Source organism: Benincasa hispida, chromosome 8 (assembly GCF_009727055.1).
Source record: "Benincasa hispida cultivar B227 chromosome 8, ASM972705v1, whole genome shotgun sequence".
NCBI classification, from domain to species: domain Eukaryota; kingdom Viridiplantae; phylum Streptophyta; class Magnoliopsida; order Cucurbitales; family Cucurbitaceae; genus Benincasa; species Benincasa hispida.
The window spans coordinates 2,751,690-2,775,009 of NC_052356.1; the positions used below are offsets into that span (position 1 = coordinate 2,751,690).

The 23,320-nt window shown below is 31.2% G+C and overlaps 2 protein-coding genes across 2 annotated transcripts; both read right to left on the reverse strand.

The window, feature by feature from the left end:
- Nucleotides 1–406: 406 nt before the first annotated feature.
- LOC120083110 lies at nt 407–2,347 on the reverse strand. The gene is made up of 2 exons (XM_039038668.1): nt 1,804–2,347; nt 407–1,188 (listed from the first exon to the last, which is right to left on the reverse strand). The coding sequence occupies exons 1-2, from the start codon at nt 2,345–2,347 to the stop codon at nt 407–409; spliced, it is 1,326 nt and encodes a 441-aa protein (XP_038894596.1).
- A 13,114-nt stretch (nt 2,348–15,461) lies between these two features.
- Nucleotides 15,462–16,672, reverse strand: LOC120083733 (histidine-containing phosphotransfer protein 1-like). The gene is made up of 6 exons (XM_039039587.1): nt 16,493–16,672; nt 16,279–16,391; nt 16,120–16,188; nt 15,922–15,993; nt 15,758–15,830; nt 15,462–15,654 (listed from the first exon to the last, which is right to left on the reverse strand). The coding sequence occupies exons 1-6, from the start codon at nt 16,592–16,594 to the stop codon at nt 15,631–15,633; spliced, it is 453 nt and encodes a 150-aa protein (XP_038895515.1). The 5' UTR covers nt 16,595–16,672; the 3' UTR covers nt 15,462–15,630.
- Nucleotides 16,673–23,320: the final 6,648 nt, after the last annotated feature.

The following is a 23,320-nucleotide window of genomic DNA, read 5'->3' on the forward strand; positions in this document are numbered from 1 at the left end:
TGGCTCAGAGGTCAAGGATGAGCCAAGGGGTGACTCTGTGGATTAGTTGGGCTCCTTAGCCTCTAAGGCCAAGGGGTGGATTGATCCAAAGGTCCAATTCTTCTTATCTTAACCTCGGTCTCATTTCTTTTTTTCTCTTATTTATTGAATTTATTATTTTTTCCAGAAATTACCCATAACAATATCTATCATACACCGAAAGCTACACATAAGAAGCAATAATATATAATTTTCAAATATCATATAATTAGCATTATATCAAAAACCTTTTACATTCTTTTTCGTATGAGAATAAATAATCGAACACATTTCACATTACAAACTTCCACTTTTATTTTTCCAAACAATTTTTAACGTAGAATTAGTATAAATAATTTATTCATGGTTTGAATAGTTGCAATCAAACTTATCGTTTGCAAACAACTCCTTGACCATCCATGTCACTGCCACAGCTCATATTGGCATAGGCTGCAGCCTCCAAAGAACTGTCTTTTCCATCCAACTCTCCGCTGAAACGTGCAACTTGACAATCCGTAGCAAAAATACTTGAAGAAGCAAACTCCTTATCGCCACCCAAAACAGGCATTGCCACTCCCATCTTAGCCCTACTCACATAGTTACGACCATAAGTTTGCCCCAAAACCCCATTCACTTCCCCACTCAATGCATAGAACTTGAAACTCAAGTCCAAATGTGCAAAGCAATCCTCTTGTGTAATCCCATACTTGTGGATCATTGATTCCTTTTCCGTTATCGGAACCACGGCCGCTTTGATCTTGAAGTTTCCACGGACTTCGATCTCGACTGCATTCGTGTTTCTACTCCTGGTTATGGTGATTCCCTCGTACGAGGTTGAATTACCCCAGGTGGCACCCTCTTGGTTAGGGAGGAGGATTCTTTCATCGTCTAGAGAAAGGTAGAGGCGGTCATTGGCATCGTCCCATGTTGTGGTTTTTTGAGCGCTGATGAAGAGCTTGTGAGAGTCGAAGAGGATGCCGAGGGATTGGACCCAAGTGAAGTCCCTCTTCATGTTGACGTTGCGTCGGCCGATGAAGTGAGCATTGATATGAAGGTTTGAGTCAGTGACGATGCAAAAATCTTTGTCTTTTTTGCCATGGAAGTAGAAGGTGATTCCATCTCCTCCAATGAATTTTGGGTCTTGGCACACTGCGCCTGGACGGTCGCAATCTGTGTGTACATAATGGAAGAATATTTAAGTAAACGCAAGACTCATATGTATATATGCATAACTATTTGATTTTTTGTTTTTGTTTTTTTAAAGTCTATTTCATTCACATTTCTTACGATGATTTGCATCTTTCGTAAGTACAATGGTTAAATTCTTAACCAAATTTCAAAAAAATAAAACAACTTTTTGAAAGCTATTTTTTTCTCAAAACTTGGTTTGTTTTTAAACCATGGGTGAAAAGTAGTAACAAATAATGAAAATTGGAGATAGATGTAGTGTCTATGAGCTTAATTTTTAAAAAAAAATCTAAAAATAAAATAGTTATGAAACGGAGCCTAAATTAAACACTTGGACTCGAAAAAAAAATAAGTTTTTGACAACCTTTTTTTAGTTTTCAAGTTCTATAGCTTGATTTTTTAAAACATTAATAGAAATTGAATAGCAAAATATAAAAATTTGTTGGTAAAAAAAGTTTTTTTATTCTTAATTGTCAAAAATCAAAATAATTATACGGATATAAAAGATCAAAATATTTGAAAGCTATGCTTGACATAATTTTGCTTTAACAAATAGACTAGACTTTATAAACTTATATAAAGGTGTGAGGAACTTACTACAGACGGGACTGCAAGTAACACAATCAACCTCACATTGGCTAGGACAATCGCTTGGACAACTTAGCTCCATGCCATAGCAATGTGGATAGCCCCTATTCTTGCACCTAACTTTCTTCTGCCCCGACGCCTCAGACGATGGCGGTGGAGACAGAGAAGGTGGTGGAGATGTCTGAGGTGTCGGAGTTGGAGGGAGTGGAGGTGAAGTTTCCACCGGAGGTGGCGGGGGAGAAGAGTAAATATAAGGAGGTGGTGGTGGGGAAGAGTAGATGTATGGAGGGGGTGGAGATTTGAGCTTGCGCGGTTTTGGTGGTGGCGGGGGAGGCGATGGTGGCGGAGGCGGGGGTGGAGTGCAGACAGGTTTGCAAGACGAACAATCTACGACGCAAGTTCGAAGGCAATCGGCTGGACAATAGTGTTGGGATTTATAACATTGAGGATATTTCTTGTCTTTGCATTTAACTTTCTTGGCCTTTGGAGCTCCCTCAACCACAGCTGAGAGGAAGAGAGAGAACAAGACTAGGAATATGGCAATTTTTGCCATATTGGAAGCTGATTTTATTTTTTTTTAGTTTTCAAATTTGTGTTATTATAGAAAATGCATGAAACTACCTCTTTTTTATAGTGAATTTAACCAAGTAGTTTGTCCTTAAATTTAGCTATTTTGGTTGGGGAGCCATTGAATTATGAACTTTACTTGGTATTTAATTTATAAACCTTTCACATGGCCTCCCAATTTCCCAAAAAGTCAATATCCATTGTTGTAAACTTCACAAAGCTCTTTCCTTTAATTTGTTCAAATTTTAAAAAAAAAAAAAAATGAAGCTCTTTGCTCCAAATTGCAGCCATGGCAAATGGTTGTATCTGAAGGAGGGTTTAAATATTCATTAACTAGCTAGGTTTAAATTAGATTTTGATATTATTTTTCGTTGTACTCTTAAAAATACTTATTCAAGAATGATTTGCATGCATATTACAATAACATTATTGATTTAAGAGGTGATAGTTTCATTCATCTGAAGATATTTTAACTTTACTCTCACTAATTATTAACATTTTATGAATCAATGGGTGATGGACGTTTTTAGAATTTAGGAAAAACTATCTTCTTAGTCCCTAGATTTGGAAGAATATGCGTGTTTGGTGTATACGTTTTCAAAATATAAGTTTCTAGTCCGACTTTTTTAGAATAGGTGCATTTTGTCACTGTTCAAAATATACATTTTTTAGTTCTCGAGTTTTTAAGAATGAGTTTAAAATGTCCCTGAAGTATATGACTTTTTGAATTAGAAAATAAGTTTAAACTAAAAATAATTTTGAGAGAAGAGAGAGAATTTTTTAATTTATTTTTCTAATTTAAAATAATACAAAGAATTTTCTACAAATACTTTTTAAACATATTTTTAGAAATTTAGAAACCTAAAAAAGTACCTTTTCAAAATTTTGATGATCAATTGCACATATTCTTACAATTTCGGACATTAAGAAACTAGAATTTGAAAACTCCATGACCAAACACACATTTTTCAAAACTAAAAGATAAATAGTGAGGGTCTTATTTGGTAGCAAATCTGAAAATAAAATTTTGAAAATAAAGGATTCAATGAAAACAAAATTTTGTTATTTATATTTTCAGATATGTGTTTAGTAGTAGAGATTCAAAATTTTGATTTTAATTTAAACAATTGTCTTAAATGTGTTTGATACTATATTTATGAACCATAAACAAGTTGTAGATACTTAGTACTAGATATTAGGTTGACTATAACTAATTAAGTAATTTATGATCTTGTTTCACTAATTAAGTAATTTATGATCTTGTTTCATACTACATATTTTAATTTTTAAAAAAATAAATTGAGTTAGTAACATAAAATGTTATATTTCTAAACGTTCCTATTTTTATTTAATATGATTTTTCATTTTAAAATTTTTAAAATTCAAAAACTTGGATATACCGATAACAGTTTCCAAAACCTACATTGTTTTGGTTACCAAATTCAAAAACAGATTTCAAAAACAAAATCCAGATTATTAGTTAAATATATATTTGTTAAACTCATTTAATCTGAGAAGATAAATGTTCATATAATCCTAATTAGTAAAAAAAACAAAATGTCTCCATCAATAATGTGTTAGTGATATAAAAGGATAAAAGGGAATTAGGTAAAGACTATTTAAAAAGCATGTAATATATATATATATATATATATGGTCAAAGTTTGCAAGACTATACTAGAAATAGGAGAATTTAAAGTGCCACCCATTAAACTTTCCTTTAATCTTAGTTTTTGAGCTTCCAGCTAACCTACGGATTCATCGTATTTTATCATTTACTCAAAGTCATGGTATATATTTATTATATGTAAAATAATGGTAATGACCAAAATAATTAGTTCTTAAAAAGTTAAGAAATTTAAACACTTTGATCCCATAAAATAATAAGAAGAAGAAGAAATAAACAGCTTAAAGACCCATATAAACTACATGCAAATCACTCAAATAATAACAGCAAATATCAATTTACACTCTAAATTTTGTTAGTTGTATCAATTTAAATAATTTAAACCCTGAATTTTGCTAAATGTATCAATTTAAGCCTCGAACTAATAACTGTATCAATTTAAATATAGAATTTTCTTAAATGTATCAATTTAAATCTTGTAGTTTCATAAGTATATCAATTTTTAAAGTCTCCATTATATTTTATTTGAATGGAAGTTTAAGGTCTAAATTGTACGCTGTCAGCCGAACGTCGAAGTGAGTCTCATAAAAGTTTAGAATTTAAATCAACACAATTATTAATTTGAAATTTAAGTTGATTCTACTCTAAAATTCAGGGATAAATTTCAAGAGTATAAGTCGTTATATATCCAAATAATAAATATTGTAAGTGTGAAATATTTTGGGGGAAAAAATAAGTTTTTAAACTAATTAAAGCTATTAATTTTAAAATAGATGGGGTTGACTTAATAGGTGTAGGTCTCCTCTCTCCAGCACTAAATAATTAGTAAACGACTTCATTTGTAAGCATTGATTCGTTGAAGGTACGCTTTGCTTCCATTTTGGACTCATTCTATATTTTTCTCAAAGTTTTATTTAATTAATATTCACTGTCTTTGCTCTTACTCCAATACCTTTCTTTTTTGTTTTCTTTACCTACAAACATTTGGCTCTGGTAATTGTTTTTTCTCTAACGTCCTTCATTCCTATTTAATAATTATAATAATAATCAAGAAAAATAAATAAATAGTACCTATATATACCATAAAATATGTAGTATACCCAAATGGACAAAATGACAGATTGATCAGCCAATTGGAGTTTAATTGAAGTTGGTCTTGTCTCTCTAATGTATATCTTCGTACAATAAGATAAAAGGAATTAAATTAATGTTAGCAGGTAGGTCACATAATGTTGTAAATGAATGGTAGGATTTTGATAACAAAATGAATGTTAAAAAGTTGTCGGTCTTTAGTAGAGTGACATGTAGTTAATTGATGTTGGATAATTTAATTAAAAAATTTAATTGATTACCGAAGTACCATTAGAGCTTCAATCTGCAAATACATAAGATCCCCTGTAGTTCAATTGAGAATTATTTTTTGTTTAATTTGAATTGTTCAAATTAATTGAGGGAATTAATTGTATATGATATAATTGATTAAATTAATTATATGTGATATAATTAATATAATGTATTTGATACATTATAATATAAAGTTTATTTGAGAGGAATTAAATATTTGAATATGATTCAAATATTAATTATATAGATGAGATTTCATATAATTAAATTTAGTATAAATGTGATTTATATTAAAACCCATAAATAATTGAGAGAATTAAAACTATAGGTTATATTGTATTTGATACAGTATAAAAACTATAGGTTATATTTGATATAACATAATATATATATATATAAGTTAGTTATTATATATATTTATAATTATTAATTAAATTAAATTAGTTTAAATTTAAATTTAATTAAAGGGTGGGAGTTACAACTCACTCCCTCCTCTTAATTCTCTCAATTCAGTCGTGTAGAGGGGGAAGTTGTTTTTTATGTTTTCATTTGTCTTCTTCGTCCGATTTTACAGAGAATTTTCTCTGGTTTTCTCCAAGAAAAGTACAGAGAAGAAAAGAGTTATTTTCTCCCTCTCATCCTCTCCTCCCTTTTCCCAAAAGTGCAGAGCCCACCACTCCTGCAAAATCTCATCCCAAGAGAATACAAAAGATTCTCAAGTGGTGGTGTCTTCATTTGGGATCTCAATATTGGGATTGGTGTCCTAATTCTCCCGGAGTCTCGTAGTTTGTAATATATACACATTGTTATGAATAAAATAAGAGTTATTTTATTTAGCATTTACTCATATCCAATAAACAAAGCTCCATGGTTATTGTATGTAAACTTAAGCATGTATATGAGATATACAAGTGGATCATGCCTTAAGGGTTAACCGAAAAAGGTAGGTAGTATAAGCATTAAGGAGGGATACCTGATCCTGGTGACACTATGGATACGACCCACTTTGTAGAGGTTTGCAAGTGTTGTGAACTACTAAAGATGGTACATCCTGACCATTCATGTGGAGACATGCGAGCGGGGTGTCCTATACAAAGAGTTTGTATAAGACCGAACCAAAGATGATTCGTCTCTATATATAACGTCGTTGATACTGTGATACTAGAGACTTACATCTCACCTAAACGACCATAGGTGACATGAACTCAATCTTGAGTATTTTAGGAACTCCTGCCTTTAAGGGCAGTCCTTTGATTAGTATGGGTGAGAGTGGCTAGATTGCCAACTCAGCATGCCTACCTTTTTAGGGATTTGTCTGATTTGGGAGCTAAGAACTCAGTTACACAAGATGGAATTCACTCCTTCCTTGAAGTAGGGGTAAGTAGATAGATTTCTCCCTCCCTTAAGGGCTGATTCCGGGGCTTGAACATAGTGGCCACAACTTCTCTTTGGAAGAAAGGACTCAGTCATAATAGGACTATGATTTATATTCATTAGAGGGATAAATGGTACTTAAGAAGTTAGATATAACTACAGGGGCATAACGGTTATTGACCCAGTTGTACTTAGGTTATCGCACTGTTGATTGGTTGATATGGACACATAATATATCTGCAATAAGAAGAGTTTAGTTGTCAATCTTTAGTGGAGTGCCTGGCAGTTAACGAATGGTGAATCCCGTGACTAAAGAGTTTAGTCAGCTATTCACGTACTGTTAGAGCTAAGCTACAGGTCCATAAGGTCCCCTTGGTAGCTCAATGGATTCAAGTTGAGAATCAGTTCTTGGTGTTGATTTGAAATATTCAAATTGACAAGAGGTAATTTGATTATATATGATATGATTGGTATGATGTATGAGATACATCAAGTGGAGGTTTAATGTAACGGAGATTTACATTAAGTACCATGGAATTGAAAAGGAGTTATGGTTTATATGTTTCATGAGATGAAATATTAAAACTATAGGTTATAAATATAATATGGTAAGTTGGTTATCATATATATTTATAATAATATAAATTATTAGATAATTATCTCTTTTTCTCTAATAACCAATTGAGTGGGAGGTTATTGGTGGTTTCATGGTAACCGTGAGATAAAAAGAAAAATATTTTCCTAAATTTAGTTGATGATTTTGTGAGAATTTCTATTCTCGGCAAGTTACTCACAGAAAGGTTGTCAAGTGAATCAGATTCACTACACGACAGTTGAAGAGAGACTAGACAATCGTAGAGTGATACTACACGATAGTTCACTCAGTTGGCCGATAGCTAAATGATCGTGCAGCTTCTTCTAAACGATTGGGCATCGTCTATACAATAGACTTGTCATCTCCCACTTGCTCAATCGTTTACACGATTGTTCCTCCGGTCTCTTCCTCTAACCAAGTCCACACAGAGCCCACACTTCTGAATTCTCAATGGAGAATATCAAGGTAGCCATTGTGGTGGTGTCGTACTCAACTCGACATAGTCGAGGTTATTGGAGGTCATTTGTTGAGTTCGCTGTGTTCGTGATCTTGGAGATCACTGAGTTCGTGGTCGTTGTGATCGTGCTGTGGTGCGGTCAAAGTGTTCGAGCATTCGAGTTTGCAATCTTGCTGATTATTCGAGCGTTCTGGTCGTTGTGATCGTGCTGTGGTGCGGTCGAAGTGTTCGAGCATTCGAGTTTGCAATCTTGCTGATTATTCGAGCGTTCGTGATCGAGAGTGTTTGAAGATGAGTCTTCAAAGGTATGCGAATTCTTCCCTTGATCTTATGAATAGCATGCTGTAATTTCGTTTTGTGCATGACCAGTTTGTTTTCATTTTTGTACTGTAATTGTTGTTGTTCAAATACGAATGGAATTTGGAACAATCCTTCCGCTGCACATGGAAATCCTCATGTCCGATTTCCTTCACCTGGTTCTTGGAAATTGAATTGGAAGATCAAAACGTTCGTGATCGGATCAAGGGACTACACGAAGAAGATTGGCTTCAAGGGTAAGTTTCTTCTTCCTAATTCACTCAAAGCATGCTATATTTTGTTAATGCATAATTTTTTCTTGTTCTGTAAATTGGGATTCTATGAAAAATTAAAGTTAGGACTGATCCTCTTCTGCTGCGGAGCCTTCATCGGTTCCTTCAATTGGTATCAAAGCCAGGTTTTTTGTCCAATTTTTTTTTCCAAAAATTGTTTTACAGAGTTTTGGTGGGTGCATTATGTGATGTTATTCATGTGATGAATGGTTTACAATTATGGATGTTTTTGGGATTGGACTCTTTTAGATTTGTTGCTTTATTTTTCAAAATTGGTTTGTAAAGGCCCCTGTTTTGGGCATAATTTTTGTGATCGAGTCTATAATTTATTGTTTTTCTGTTGCTCGTGTTGTTCCCGATGAGTTTCTATAAAAATCAAGGGCAAAACAGAGGAAATTCGAAGGAGATCACGACTGTACAGTGCAGACTGTACCGCAGAAGAATAATGATTTCTTCTTTCTATAGCGTTTACGCTTCAAGACGAAAAGAACAAATCGATTCTTCTCTGATTTAGTTCCTAATCTGATGTTTGCTTGCAGTTCAGTCAGTTCGAGCGGTTTGGGTCTGATTCGGGTGATGGACGGTTCAGTTCGTGCAGTTCAAGACCCGGTTCATTTATTTTAAACCGATTGACTATTAATTTGTAATAGTTAGACTTTTTTATTAATTAAATTAATATAAATATTATATTAATTTAATTTAATTAATTATTTAGATATCCAATCCCAGTCCATTAATTGTTTTAAATTATACATTTGATGTATGATTTAATTTTAAATTCATTATTCATGCATCAATGTATATTATAAATATTATAATATATAGTTGCATGATTTAATTTTATAGCATGTTCATGCATCATATAATATAAGTGTTATACTATATGCTTGCATGCATTAATAACATAGTCATAGTTGCATGATTTAATTTTATAGCATGTTCATGCATCATATAATATAAGTGTTATACTATATGTTTGCATGCATTAATAACATAGTCATGTGTAAGCTCTCAAAAAGAGCTATTATTCTTAGCTTAATTTAGGCTCGTTAATAGATTTTATGTTTTTATTGTCTTATTTTGTAGGTATCATGCACCGAGGACGTAGAACCAAGAAATCGGAGTCAAACGGGACTAATTTGAAGCAATTTGGAGGTGATTTGAACAGCCAGGCTTCAAAACAGTGAAAATTATGAAACTGCCATTGTCACAGGGTTGCTACGCTAGTCTGACGCTCTAAGACAAAATGCGTAGTGTTGCAATGCTATTTACAACATTGCAACGCTCCGAAGTTGCACAACGCCAACGTTGTAACGCTGTTTTCAGCATTGCGACATTGCTATCTTTCCTATAAATACTCCCCTTCGTCTTTAGGTCAAAATATGCCGAGTTTTGGAGGCCAAATCGATAGAGGCCGAAGTTAATCTTCATTCTTCTTCTATTTCCTTCAATTTTCAGTATCTTTAGGTTAATTTTTATTTTATTTTCGGATTATGAACGTGTATTGGAACGTATCCCGTCGGTTTGTCTATGAATCGATGAGGTCATCTTTTATTTAGTTCTTAGATCGAACATTCTTTGTATTTTAATGAGTTTTTTGTTCAATTTCTATGCTTTAATTTTGAATTATGTTTTTCTTGAATCTTGTTTAATTTAGACTTACTTTTCTGTGTTAGATTGATGCCCTTATCATGAACGCATGTCTTCGCTAGTTAAATTTGAGCTCACACGCATCCTTGTAATCGTCCATGCTTTGAATTTACCCTTGTAGTACTGATTAGATGAACATGCTTAGGTTTATAGGCTAGTTTTGAATCTTTGCATCGCACATTTAATTCAGATTTAAAGAATAAATTGATTATTTGAACATGGTTGTCCTTACACTTGATCAACATAGTTGAATCCCGAATCTTAATGCATGTGTTTCTAGTTCTTTACGACAGCTAAGGACCCAATTGCATCTAGAAGCATGTAGGTTAGTTAGTGCTCGACTTTCCAGCCTTAATTACGAATTAGGACGCTCGATTGATTCGGATTATTTGATTTTTGGGCTAATAGAGATTAGTTAATTTGCATCAATTGGGTAGTTATGTATGCATAATTCAAATTTATGATATGTTAGCTGAAAACATTGATTTAATTTATATTGAACGACTACTTGATCCGAGAACTAAATGAATCAATTACCGTTTCATATATCCATTGCACTTTATTTTAATTTCACGCATGTTTTCTCTTCCACATAAAAACCCCCCATTTATCGCTCTGGTTAGAAAATTAACTTAACGAAACCAATCACACTTCTCTGCGGATCGACTCAGACTTACCACTGTTACTATGTCTTTGTATTAATAGGAGTAGTTCGGTATTTACAAATTTCTTTTGCTTCGGTTTGGAGTCGAATTAACGATATCGATTCTCGATTCGAACAAAATGGTGCCGCTGTCGGGGAAGCCATTGACGTTTCATTAGTTAAATTTCTAGTTAGGGTATTCTTTTTCTTTTGATTTGTTTTTCTTTTTGTGTCAATATTTTAAGCATGGACAGATATCATCAGCAAAGATGGGAACAATCGAGTTTGGCTTAGTGACGAGGCACGTGACCTTCAAGGTCAACTTGCTGAGTTAACTTCTTTGGTTAGTCAGTTTGTTGTAGGTAACCCGCAGTAGGTGCAAGCATGTAGGACTGATCACCCTGAGCAGGCATGCCCAAGCTCGCAGTAGAGCCCTATACCACGAGACTACTCCATGGGAGGGTATCCTAGTTATATGGATGACGATTTTCATCAGCCCAGATGGGAGGAGTCCTATGACTATGGAAACCTAGGATGGGACTAGTTCTACTATGATTCACCCCTGCCACATCCGACATGTCAATGCATGCTCACACCGTTGACTTGGGTATGTCATTAGAAGATTTGATTAGACAACTTACTATTAACTTGTCTTTAAGCAAGAAATGCACGACCTCCAGGAGAACATTAGTCTTCAGACTGAGGTTGGAACTGATCTTCAGAGTTTGAGAGACTCAGTCACTCAATCTTCTGATTCAATTGAGACAGGATGCGAACCCCTGCTACACACATCTTTCGACATCACCAAGGCGTGCGATGATGAGATAATCTATGTCGGCATTGAGGAAGAGTTGGAGGATAGCATGCCATGTCTAGAACCAGTCTGTGAGGACTATGGAGAACCTAAGCCTAAACCCGTCGATTTCCTGGTGATAGAGTTAGAGGTTGAAAAACATCGCCCTATTCTATCGTCTGGTATATCGTATATTTTTTAGTTTTGTTCTTCTTGTTCTCAAGAGTCAATTGAGTCAGAGTCTTTATTTTCAGTTGAATCAGTCCTTGAGTCTTTTGATTCTTTCTTTTTACCTTTTTTGTCAAAAATTAAAAATTCCAAATTCGACCTGTCTGGTTCTCTTCAAAATATGGATAGGGGACAAGTCATGTCAAGGAATCGATGTTAAAAATTTGCCCCTCCTAGAGGGAGCCAGGTGATAACATTTATTGCTTTCTTTATTTGTTTTCTGGATTAGGTTTCTTTTTCTTTTAAACCTAGAAGAGAGGGTAGCATCTTTTTTAAAGGCGAGCCTGACCACCATGATCTCGTGCGAGACATTGCTATCAGAGGAGGTTTTTTGTTTTCTTATTTTTATTCTTTCTGAGCTATACTTGAAATATATTAGGGACAATGTATATTTTTAAGTTGGGAGTGGGGTACCTGTTGGGTAGTATGTTATGTGCTTTGATTGCCTTGCTTGTCATCCATTTGCTCTGTTGTTATCATGATAGTAAATGGCGCACTCTTTCTGTAATGAAATTTGCATGAAAGAATGTTAGGAATGCATGATCATCTTTGGAGAAAATGCCATGAGGGCCACGACGTTACCCTGTGTCGTTGCAGCACTTCGAACTTTGATAGATAGACACAACGCACGCGTAGGGCGAAGCGTGGCACTTCATTGCCTACCCCCTTTGTGCTTCAATAAAGGATGCCATCGCCGCGATGCTACCTCGATTTCTATATATATTCTCTTTCTCTTTTAGGGTTTTTCATGGTGGAAGCATGAAGTTCATGGAGTTCTTCAAATTTTCTCCTTTTTCTTCATATTTGTATCATCTTAGTGTAGGATTTTAATTTTGTTTTGGGTTGTAATCAAGGATTTGGAGCTCCCCCTCTTCTTCTTATCCATGAGATGTTGAGGTAAAGATTTCTTTCTAGTTAAGAAGCAAGACCTATGTAATTTTCTTGAGATTTTTGTGGATTGGACTGAATGTATTTTGTTTTATGCCTTCTTTGAATCTTGTTTCATTTAAATATATGTTGGTGTGTGGATTGATGCCCCTATCATGAATGTATGCCTTAGCTAATCGATTTTTGTTTGCATGTTTCCTTTGTTGTTCGTCTTGCTTAAAATCACTAAAGTACCAATGGTTGAATCATGTATGCTAGGAAGATAGGCTTTCCATAGACCTGAATGCATGTTAAACCTAGATTCAAAAATAAATTGATTAATTAAGTAGGTATTTCCCATTAATTAATCACACAATGGAATCTTAGGGCTTAATGCAAAAGATGTTAATTCTATTTCGCCGTTTTGAACCCAATAGGATTGATGCATTTAGTTCAATTAGGGCTTAAGCTTTAGTTAATACTTGGGACGCTTGCTTAGTTTGACCGAATGATTTGGTTGCATGTAGCATCGTTGAGTTAGGTTAGGTTAATTAGGCCATTGTGCATGCATAAATCAAATGCATGTTTAACAAAAATCGATTACTGAAATTACATATGTTCCCTCTTGCTCTCGAAACTAGATAAATCCAATTCTAAATTACATTTACCCGCTACTTTTATTTTTCTTGCATTATCACTATCCACACCAACCCCCTTCCCCCATTTTCGCTCGTAGTAGTAGGAGTATAGTTCGGTAGTTTATAAATTTCATTTGATTGGTAGAGGTCTGCAAGCGAAGTAAATCCCTCATATCATTAACCTTCTTTTAGTTATTTGTATTTTTAATTGTTTGAAGAAATCAAATAATACAATCACACGCTTTTGCGCTTATGCGGTTTTGTAATAGAGACCTATATCCACGAGAAGAAGCAAATCTCGAAGATAAAACTTAAGAGATAAGTACAATTGTTTTCTATTTTTCTCTTTAACTCTTTTCTTAGTCTAAATTTATTTTCTATACTCAGGTTGATTTAGTTATAAAAATAATCGAGTTTGTTTAATAGAATTAACGATTTAATTTCTAAACTTTGGTTTGTGAAGATTGTTTTAGTCAATGAATTTCAAATATAATTTATAACAATATATACTCTTTGAACTTTAGCATTGTAATAATTTAGTTATTATACTTTTAAATTTACAACAATTTAGTCCCTCATGTGAAAAATTCATCCAACTTAATTGTTAATTTTGATTATATAACAACTTAGACTTTATATAATTTACAAACAAACTTGCCTTAATCAGCTTATCAAATTAATGTATAAAAAATTCCATTAAATCTCCTTTTTGAGTATAACAATTATAGGATGGGGGCTTGAAAAATTCCATTAAATCTAAAATAGTAAGAAATTTCATTGAATCTTAATATAATTTGTCACTATATAAGGACTAAATCGTTGTAAATTGTAAACTATAAAATTGATATATATTATGATTCATTGACTAAATTGTTACAAATTTAAAAATATAAGAACTAAATTATTATAAATTTGAAAGTATAAAAACTAAATTATTACAAATCTAGAAAAGGGAAAAAAAGACTAAAATATTATTTTCATGAAAGTTCAATAACCAAAAAGGAATTTTAACCATTTTATTTCTATTATATTTAATGAGAGCGAATGAATAAATGTGATTTTACATCCGTGTTTTTTCGTGGTGTAATTTCACATTGTCATCAATTGGTCCAAGAATACTAACTTGTTTCCCAACATGGATATTCTTTTTAAAATCATCAACATGTAACTATTTGGTTTTTGATATTTAGCTTTTTAAAATTAAGCCTATAAATACTCTTTTCATCTCTAAATTTCTTGTTTTGTTATTTATTTTTTATCAATATTTAAAAAAACTAAGTAAATTTTAAAAACTAAAAAAAATAGTTTTAAAAAACTTATTTAGAATTTGACTAAGTGTTCAATTCTTATACTTAAAAAGCTTCAAATCATTGTAAGAAATTGATATAAAATAGATTAATTAATTTTTGAAAACCAAAAACCAAAAACAAATTGTTTAGTCTCCGTTTGATAGCCATTTTGTTTTTTATTTTTGTTTTTGAAAACTAAACTTATAATACTATTTTCATCTCCAAGTTTTTTTATTCGATATGTACCTTTTACCTGGTTTAGAAAATAAAACCAAAATTTGAAAACTAAAAAAAATAGTGTTTGAAATTTGTTTCTACTTTTAAAATTTGACTTTAAATTTAATCATTGTACTTAGAAAGATGTCGATCATGATAAAAATACAGAAGCAATAAGCTTAATTTTTTAAAACAAAAAGAAATGGTTATATCGGAAACTAAGAGATTATAATAAAAAACAGAGAATTTGGCTTTTAGTGAATTATAGAAATTTTGAACTTGAATGACAGAATTGCCACCAAACAAATACTAAAAATTGTTATTATAAAAGGAAAAAATGGCCAAAAAATTTATCGATTTAATTCTTATATTTTTAAATTTGAAACAATTTAGTCCTTAAATAAGAATTTAGCACTGGACTTTATAAGGATTTAGTAACTATTGTGAAAATATTATCAAAATTAACATATTTAACATATTTTTTTGAGTGAAACCATCTTTTTCTCTGGCTAATTTCTTTCAGCTTTTCTCTATTTTTTTATATGGAATTTAAAACTGACTCTAATAATATAATAAAATATATTTTTTTTTATTTTTTCATTTTTTCACTTATTTATTACTCGTAAATAATCTTTTTACCATTCTTGATAACCAAAACCCAATTTCTTGAACACACAAGATCAATTTTAGTTGCAAGATTAATTAACATAATTTTTTAAGATAATCATTAACTAACTAAAAATAGCATTTCAATACAAAGAAATAATAAACGCCAAGAAAGAGAGAGAATAGAATACAAAGAAATCACTAGAATTTCAAAAAGTGCATTTCAATTACAATTTCTCGTAAATGTTTGTTCCAAAACAAGCTTGTTTAAAAAATATATATAATACAAAAAAAAAAATTAACTAAACAAGCTTTATTTATTCCCTAAAATCTTGATGTCTTCATTAGTCTCTTAATCTTCCAATGTCCTCTCAGCCTAAACAAACAAATTACCAAAAAAAATTAATTAAAATCTTTGTAAATTTCAAGAAAATCATTGATATTCAAAAGAGAAAATTAAAGGGTATAATAAAATTTACCTGAAGAATGTGATGGAAACAATCACGTAGAACATAATATTCCCAGGAGAGCTTCTTGTAAGCAGCATTGGAACTGGCAAAGTATACAAAGTAATTAACGATAATTAATAATCTGTTCATGTTGTTTAAATAATTAATTATGTTAATTAAACACACTTAATTACCCCTCAATGTTATTGCTATTGCAATGTTGTTGCAGATCAGTACAAGCACTTGCTACTCGAGTTCCACCAACTCTGTTTTAAGTTCATAATTAGAAAGAATCTTTCAAATTATCCTCCAATTCACTTTTTCGAAACGAAATTGAAACAAGAATTTCAAGATCTCATAACATGAAATTGAAATTGAATTGTCGGCCTTACCTTGCGGCACCAGATCTGATCATTTCCACGGTGTTAATCACGCTACGAAAATCCACATTCTCACTCGCCCTAAAATAATCAAAACGTACGATTCATAAGAGAAATTGAAAGAAAGTAGTGATACAGTACAAGATCTGAATTAAGGATTTGAATCATTACAGAGCTTTCTCAATAGTTTCGAGCTTAGGTTCGGCTTCACCGCAGAATCTAGCCAAGGAATCTTGATTCTCAGGGAGATTTCTCCGCTTATTGAAGTCTTCGTCAAGGAATCCCTATAAGAAACGACTGAGAACTCAAGAAAGGGAAAAGAAAAAACGAATCCGGAACAGAGAGACGTGAAAAACAGAGGCTGAATTGGAAGAAGATGATCTACCTGTTCGCGCAAAGCGTCGATGAATTTCTCGATCATGAATCTATGAGGATGAAGCATCCCCGCCGGTGGCCGAGAGGAAGAGGAAGACGCCGACGCCGACATTGGGAGAAGTTTCTCTTTCGATCGATGAATTGTTCTTCGAAGCTTTTGGTTTCTGAAAATCACAACTCTTTGCTCTGAAGAAACTCGGTGGAGGGAACCTCTATTTATGGCCAAAATTTTTTAAGTTTTGAAATTATATTTTAAATTCCAAAATAAAAAAATGTGGAAGTTAGAGGAAATTAAATCTGTTACATTTTTTTCTCAAAAAAAAAATATACATATCTGTTACATTATTGTTTAAGTCGTTATTACTAAACTTCAATTATCATTTCTTCTATTAAAAAAATTAAATGAGAATAAGAATAAATAAATAAATGTTAACAACTTTCTTATGTGACTGGATTTTTTTTTTTTTAATGAATAGTTAATAATACAGAGCTTGGAGCTTGTCACATTAAAAAAAGATTATTAATGTCTATCAAATGTTTTATGAAATTTAACTAATTCATCATTTAAAATTAAACTAGAAGTGTTAATTTTGAATATTATTGAAATTGAGAATAAATAGACACCAACCAGTTTAACAAAAGTAAAAACTAGATTTGGAAAAGATACAGAAAAATAAATCCTAACTTAAATTCCTAAATTTTAAAAGATTAAAAAGATCTTATAAAATTTTGTAGATAAGATCATCGGATTTGGAGTTTTAAATTATTCGTATCCTTATCGGTAAATTATTGTTTATTTATTAATCGAATGAAGTTGATGGGATTTTAAAATTTTAGATTTTTCTAATCACAACTAATTATAGGTATTTGTTGTAAAGGGGTATTTCGGTCTTCTAATAATTTAAATTGTTTAATTAAAAATATAAGTTTGCTATTTTTAAAAACTCTTAGACGTATTGCTATTTTTTAAAATTCACTTTTTGAATTTGCCATTTATCTTGTTACCCAAAATAAATATATTCTTCTTTTAAAAAAAAATACCATTTTGATTTAGATATTTGAGGTTCATTCAATTTTAGTCTATATACTTTCAAATTAAATTTTTAATTTTTGTCTCAATTTAGTCTCTCAAAATTAGGTAAATAATAATTATAATTCCATGCTTAATAATATAATATGTGAATATATTTTCAAATTTTAGATTGAAAATGTTAATAACTAACAAGTTTTTGAAAAAAAATCAGCAATAAACAAGTAATATTGACTAAATTTAAGATTTCTTAAAAGTGCATATTACATATCAATTACATTGAGTTAGCCTTTTATATTTTTTATATTGTACTTTTTAGTGACCCCTTTATCATTATTATCTCCCTACTTAATAGGAGTGTTCAAAAAATCCGATGATTTGACAACCCAATTCATGTGATTTGAGTTGGGTTATCAACTCATTGGTTTGGTTGAGTTCAAATAAATGAAAATTATACGGGTTGGGTTGGTTCATGAGTTCACCTAATATAACCCGATCCAGCCTGCCCGAATTTATTATTAACTTTTAAATATATTTTTGTATTACTTATAACACAATTATTTATACATATATTGATTTTAATTTTATTTAATTCTAATATTTTTTTTAATAATTTATTATTCAACCACTCTTAAAAGTAGTTTCTTTACACTTTATTAAGAAAATTTCCACTATATAAATTGAAATTGAGTTATTAATCTTAATTCAATATATGAAAATAATTAAATTAGACTTTTGCATATTTACATTTTGCTACTTTTTATAACAAAATTATAAGTAAATGATTCGATTAACTTAACCAACCCAACCCAAATATTTTATGAATGAGTTGGGTTTGATTTATTTTTTAATAAAAGTTATTTGGGTTGAAATAATTTACCATTCGAATAATTGGGTTAGGTCTAAAAAAATCTTTCGACCCAACTTTCAACTTAACCCAACTCATGAACACCCCTACTATTTGATACATGTATATTGAATTAATAACTTTTCTTATCGATTTGGTAAGAATTTTATTTCAAGTTTTACATTTGGTAATAATTTTATTTCAAGAAACTGTTTTTTTAATTGTTAAAATCATATTACTCAAGCTAAGAGTTTGTTTTTTTTATAATTGTGGGTTGTTTTTCGAAAACATACTAAAGTAAAATTTTATTTTCATTATTTATGTGTCTCTCCAAACTGCTTATGCCTTTTTTTTATGCTTGCTAACACTAATCTAATCTTAATATGCTTTTTTACAAATCATGTATACATATTATATATTTTTCTATATTATGAAGACCAAAGAAATTACATGATCTAATCTTCACCATCACATTCATGTAAAATTATAAGTAAAAATAGAATAAAAATGTAAATAAAGTTCAAATGTTAACAACTAAAATAGGTAAAGAAATTGCAAAACTGGTGCATACAGAAGAAGAGAGGAGACGAAAAGTTAACCTACTTTAGAGTGAGAACAAGTTGGTGAGTTGTTGAATAAGAAATTTTGATCAAACACAAATCATCGTATCATTTTCTAAATTAATAATGAAACACAAATTATCAAAATTTTTGCTAATTACAAGTCTACATATATTCCATATTAAAATTGAATCCCTTATAATATCACATGCCTTTGATTGGATAAACTATTTTGTATTATTTGAGGCATAATATTTTAGTTGTGTTAGAGACCAAACCATATTCGTGTAAATGTACATAAACTCAAGTTCAACTTAACTTCAAAACCATGTTTCTCCAAAACCTCATGTGAACCGTTGTAATTTACGAGTACTAGTGTTGTACCACATCTAATGGGAATTTCTTAATCAAGGTTGTTCATTTTGTTTTATCTACTTTTGGATCTCATTTCATTTTAGCCGTTTATACTTTCAAATGTCTAAATTTAGTCTTTGTACTTTCAAAAAAGTATATATAAATTAGTTCTTATCGTTAATTGAATTTATCTTTTCTTACCAAACGTGGTAAAATAATAACGATAACTTTCATTCAAGAATATACACAAATGTTTAAAATGCTTCCAAATTCATTTTTGGTTTTTTAAATTAAACTTATTTTCTCCACATTTCTTACAATAACTTTCATCTTTAAGTCTAATGGTTGAATTTTTAATCAAGTTCCAAAAACAAAAAACAACTTTTTGAAAGCTACTTTTCTTTAGTTCTCAAAATTTGACTTGGTTTTTTAAATCATTAGTGAAAAGTAGATAATAAATGAAGAAATTTGGAGATAGAAGTAGTGTCCTAAACTTAATTTTTAAAAATAAAAACAAAAAATAAAATGATTATCAAACGAGATCTAAACAACTTCAATGGTTCACGAACACTTTCATTTTATGTATAATTTCATTTTAGTTTGATATATATGTATATTAGTGTTTTGATGTCAATTTTGTGTCATTAGTCAAAGAACACTTCCATTGAATTAATTTAGCAAACTGCATCTTTTTTTAATAGTAATGAAGTATAGTTAATATATAACTAGTTGATTCTATCATATTAAGACCGGTAATTAGTAAATATAATATTATATTGATATTATACCATTTGAATAATGTGAAAACTATGTGATATTTATGTCTCATTATCTTTCTTTTTATTAAGTGATATATAAATAGTGGTGTAACACCCCACAAATTATTTTTAGTAATAATGTAATTTTAGTAACTTTATTATTTGGAATTTCAGTAATTGTTATTAGTTGGAGGGCATTTTTGGAATTTTGGACTTCAGATAAAAGTGCGGGAATTTAATTGTTGGCGTGAAATTATTCAATTTGAAATTCAAATTGAAAATTAATGGCAGAAATTAATTTTCTTTTGAAACAGAAAGGAATTAAATTTAATTATATTTACTTCCTTTTTATTTTATTATTATTATTGTTGTTGTTGTTGTTGTTGTTGTTATTGTTATTGTTATTGTTGTTGTTCTTGTTGTTGTTTTTTTTTTATAAAAAGTCAAACCCTACCCTCTTTTCTTCCTCACGTTCATGAGCCCGTCCGACGCCGCCCAAAGCCATCGCGTCAATTTCTTCTTCATGACCTCCGTCCACCACTGCTCAAGCGTCGTTCGCTTTTTCCGTCACTGGATCTATCGATTTGGGTAAGATTTCTGCCGTTTGGGTTTGTTTTCGGTTGATTCTTGAATACTCATTTACTTGTGGCATCAATTGGTTGATACCCATTGTGTTTCAAGTTTGTGAAGGTATTGAGATGTTGTTTAGTGAAGTTGGAGTTTGTTTTAGCGAGTTTTGGTAAGTTTTATGCTTTGATTACCCTCTTGTGGATTAATTTTGGTTGTTGAGAAATTTTGATAAAGTCATTTGGAAGTGATTTTTTGATGAAGCTACATATGGATAATTTATTTGAGACATTGGTAGTGAAGTATGTATTTGATTCAAGATTTAATCATGTAAGCCTAATTTCAAATTATGATTAGGGGGTTGATTCAAAAATTTCATTCAAGATGAAGAAGAGTTTGGTTTGCTAATTATTTGGACTCAAAATTGGAGGTTTGGAAGGTGAATTCGAATTGGATCACACCCTAGGTAAGGTATCTGAAAATATTTTGTAATATTTGGGTGTTTGGAATTTTGCCTTAACTATTAATTTTAAAGTTTGGTTTATGTTTAGGCTTGATTAAGGATTCAAGAATTTCACAAAGATTCAATTGCTTTTTGGTTCGATCTAATATCAAGGTAAGTAATCTTACTACTGGAACTGCCACGGGCCAGGCATTAGATGTATGCTAGCATGTTAAATGAAGGTTATGGCAGAATGACAGCATAAAAGATTGATAGTATAACATGATTAAAGTATGTTCTGTTACGAGATCCGAATTATTTATTTATGCACATAGACACTTGAATGCTAGTATGAGATGGTATGTGCTTCCATGGTTGTATTTGATCTGATGATGTTGAGGTATACATGTATGTTGTAGAACCATGATGTTGAGGTATATATGTATATTGTAGAGCCATGATGTTGAGGTTTATATATATGTCATAGATTCGTACGGTGATGATTATGATGTTGAGACTGTGTAAATGTCCTTACTGATTAGTTAGATGCTCATTAGAATTTGTGTTTCCTTCGGGATTCACCAGTTTGTGTCTCCTTCGGGATTCACCAGAGGTAGTGAGCATACTTAACTACAGTAGGATAGGACTCAGTCTTCTTCTTGTTTCATGTGCATATGTATCCCATGAGGACTAGAGTAGTTTATTTGTTTCACCAGAGGTGGGTATCTAGAGGACATAGATGCCCAGTCTGACCCTAGTATTGGGGTTACTTACTGAGTATTTTATACTCATTCTTTCTCATGTTGTTGTTTCAGGTAAGGGTAGAGATGCACTGGCGATTGACAAGCGGAATTTGTGATCGAACCACTGGGACTAATTTTTACGCTTCTGCATCATGAGATTTAAAATTCTTTTTATGTTTCTCTTAACTATTAGTTTTGATGTTTAAAACTTACTTTTAAAAATTGTTTTTCAGACTTATTTATTGTCCTTTATGATTTATGGGTACCCTATTATTGTTTTAGTATTTGAATTTAATGAAAGTCTTTTGAATTTACCTTATTTAATTAGCATTTATTTCGCCATAAACGAGTGTCGTTTTGAGTTCCATACATGCATGTATTTAGTAACGGCCTAACTTAAGTCCTAGGGTCAGGTCGTTACAAGTCGGGTGTATATTGTTCAAAATATAATAGTGTACGTGTGTATATATGTGTAGAATTAAGAGGAGAAGTGAAAGATAATGAAAGAAAATGAAAACACGATAGGTTGAAAGGAAAAAAGATTACCTCTATATAAACTCTTTTGACCAGGGAATCGAACTCCTTCTCCTCTGTAGGATCGCCTCTAAAAGAGCTTTCTCACTATGTCTCTAGTAAAGTACCGACTTATGGAGTCTCTTTTCAAAGGGTAAGGGAAATGAGAGGGAGAGCAAGTTTTTTTTTTTCCAGAGAACCTTTCTCTATGTAAAATTGAGAGGGAATAATGGAGAAGTAAATTCTTCAGCAATTATGCAACTTCTTCGAAATGCCAGAGAGGTTGTATTGAAGAGAGAAAAAGAGATATTTAATTAAATGAATATTTGAATCATATTCAAATGTATAATTTTCTCATAGCCTATAATTTTAATATAAATTTCATTCATATTAACTTTAAAGCTATAGTTTTATTATTTGAATCGTATTCAAATTCATTAAATCTCTCATATTATATAGTCTAGTTTTGGATTTTGTTCAAAATTGACTATATATTATAATTTTAATATATTGATATACATTATATTAATTAATTATTCTTTCAAAACTTTTGGTTCTTGTTACTCTGTTGTGAGCTAGCAATTGGACCTAATGGACCTACAAATTATAAGCTTCAATGATTTGAGATTAATTAATTAAACTCTTTAATTAAAATTAAATTAATTAACCACATTCATTAACTATGAGGCAAACCACTATAGACTCCTAGTTGCACTCTTATGCACGAGAGAACTTGTTGTGTCCATGGATATAAGCATTATATATAAGTTGATCCTTCACGAGTAATTTGTAATTACAACTGGGTCAAAATATCCATTTTACCCATGTAACTACCTATGTGTCCTTAAGTACCATGGATCTTCTAGAACAATTTGTTTATGTCCAATCTAAACTAAATCCTTCGTAGGTTAATGTGAGAGTGAGGCATCATTGTTCAAATCTCAGGGGTTAGCACTTAAGGAAACTACTCATCTACTTATCCTATACGGAAAGGAGTGAATTCCATATTGTAAAGTTATGTTTC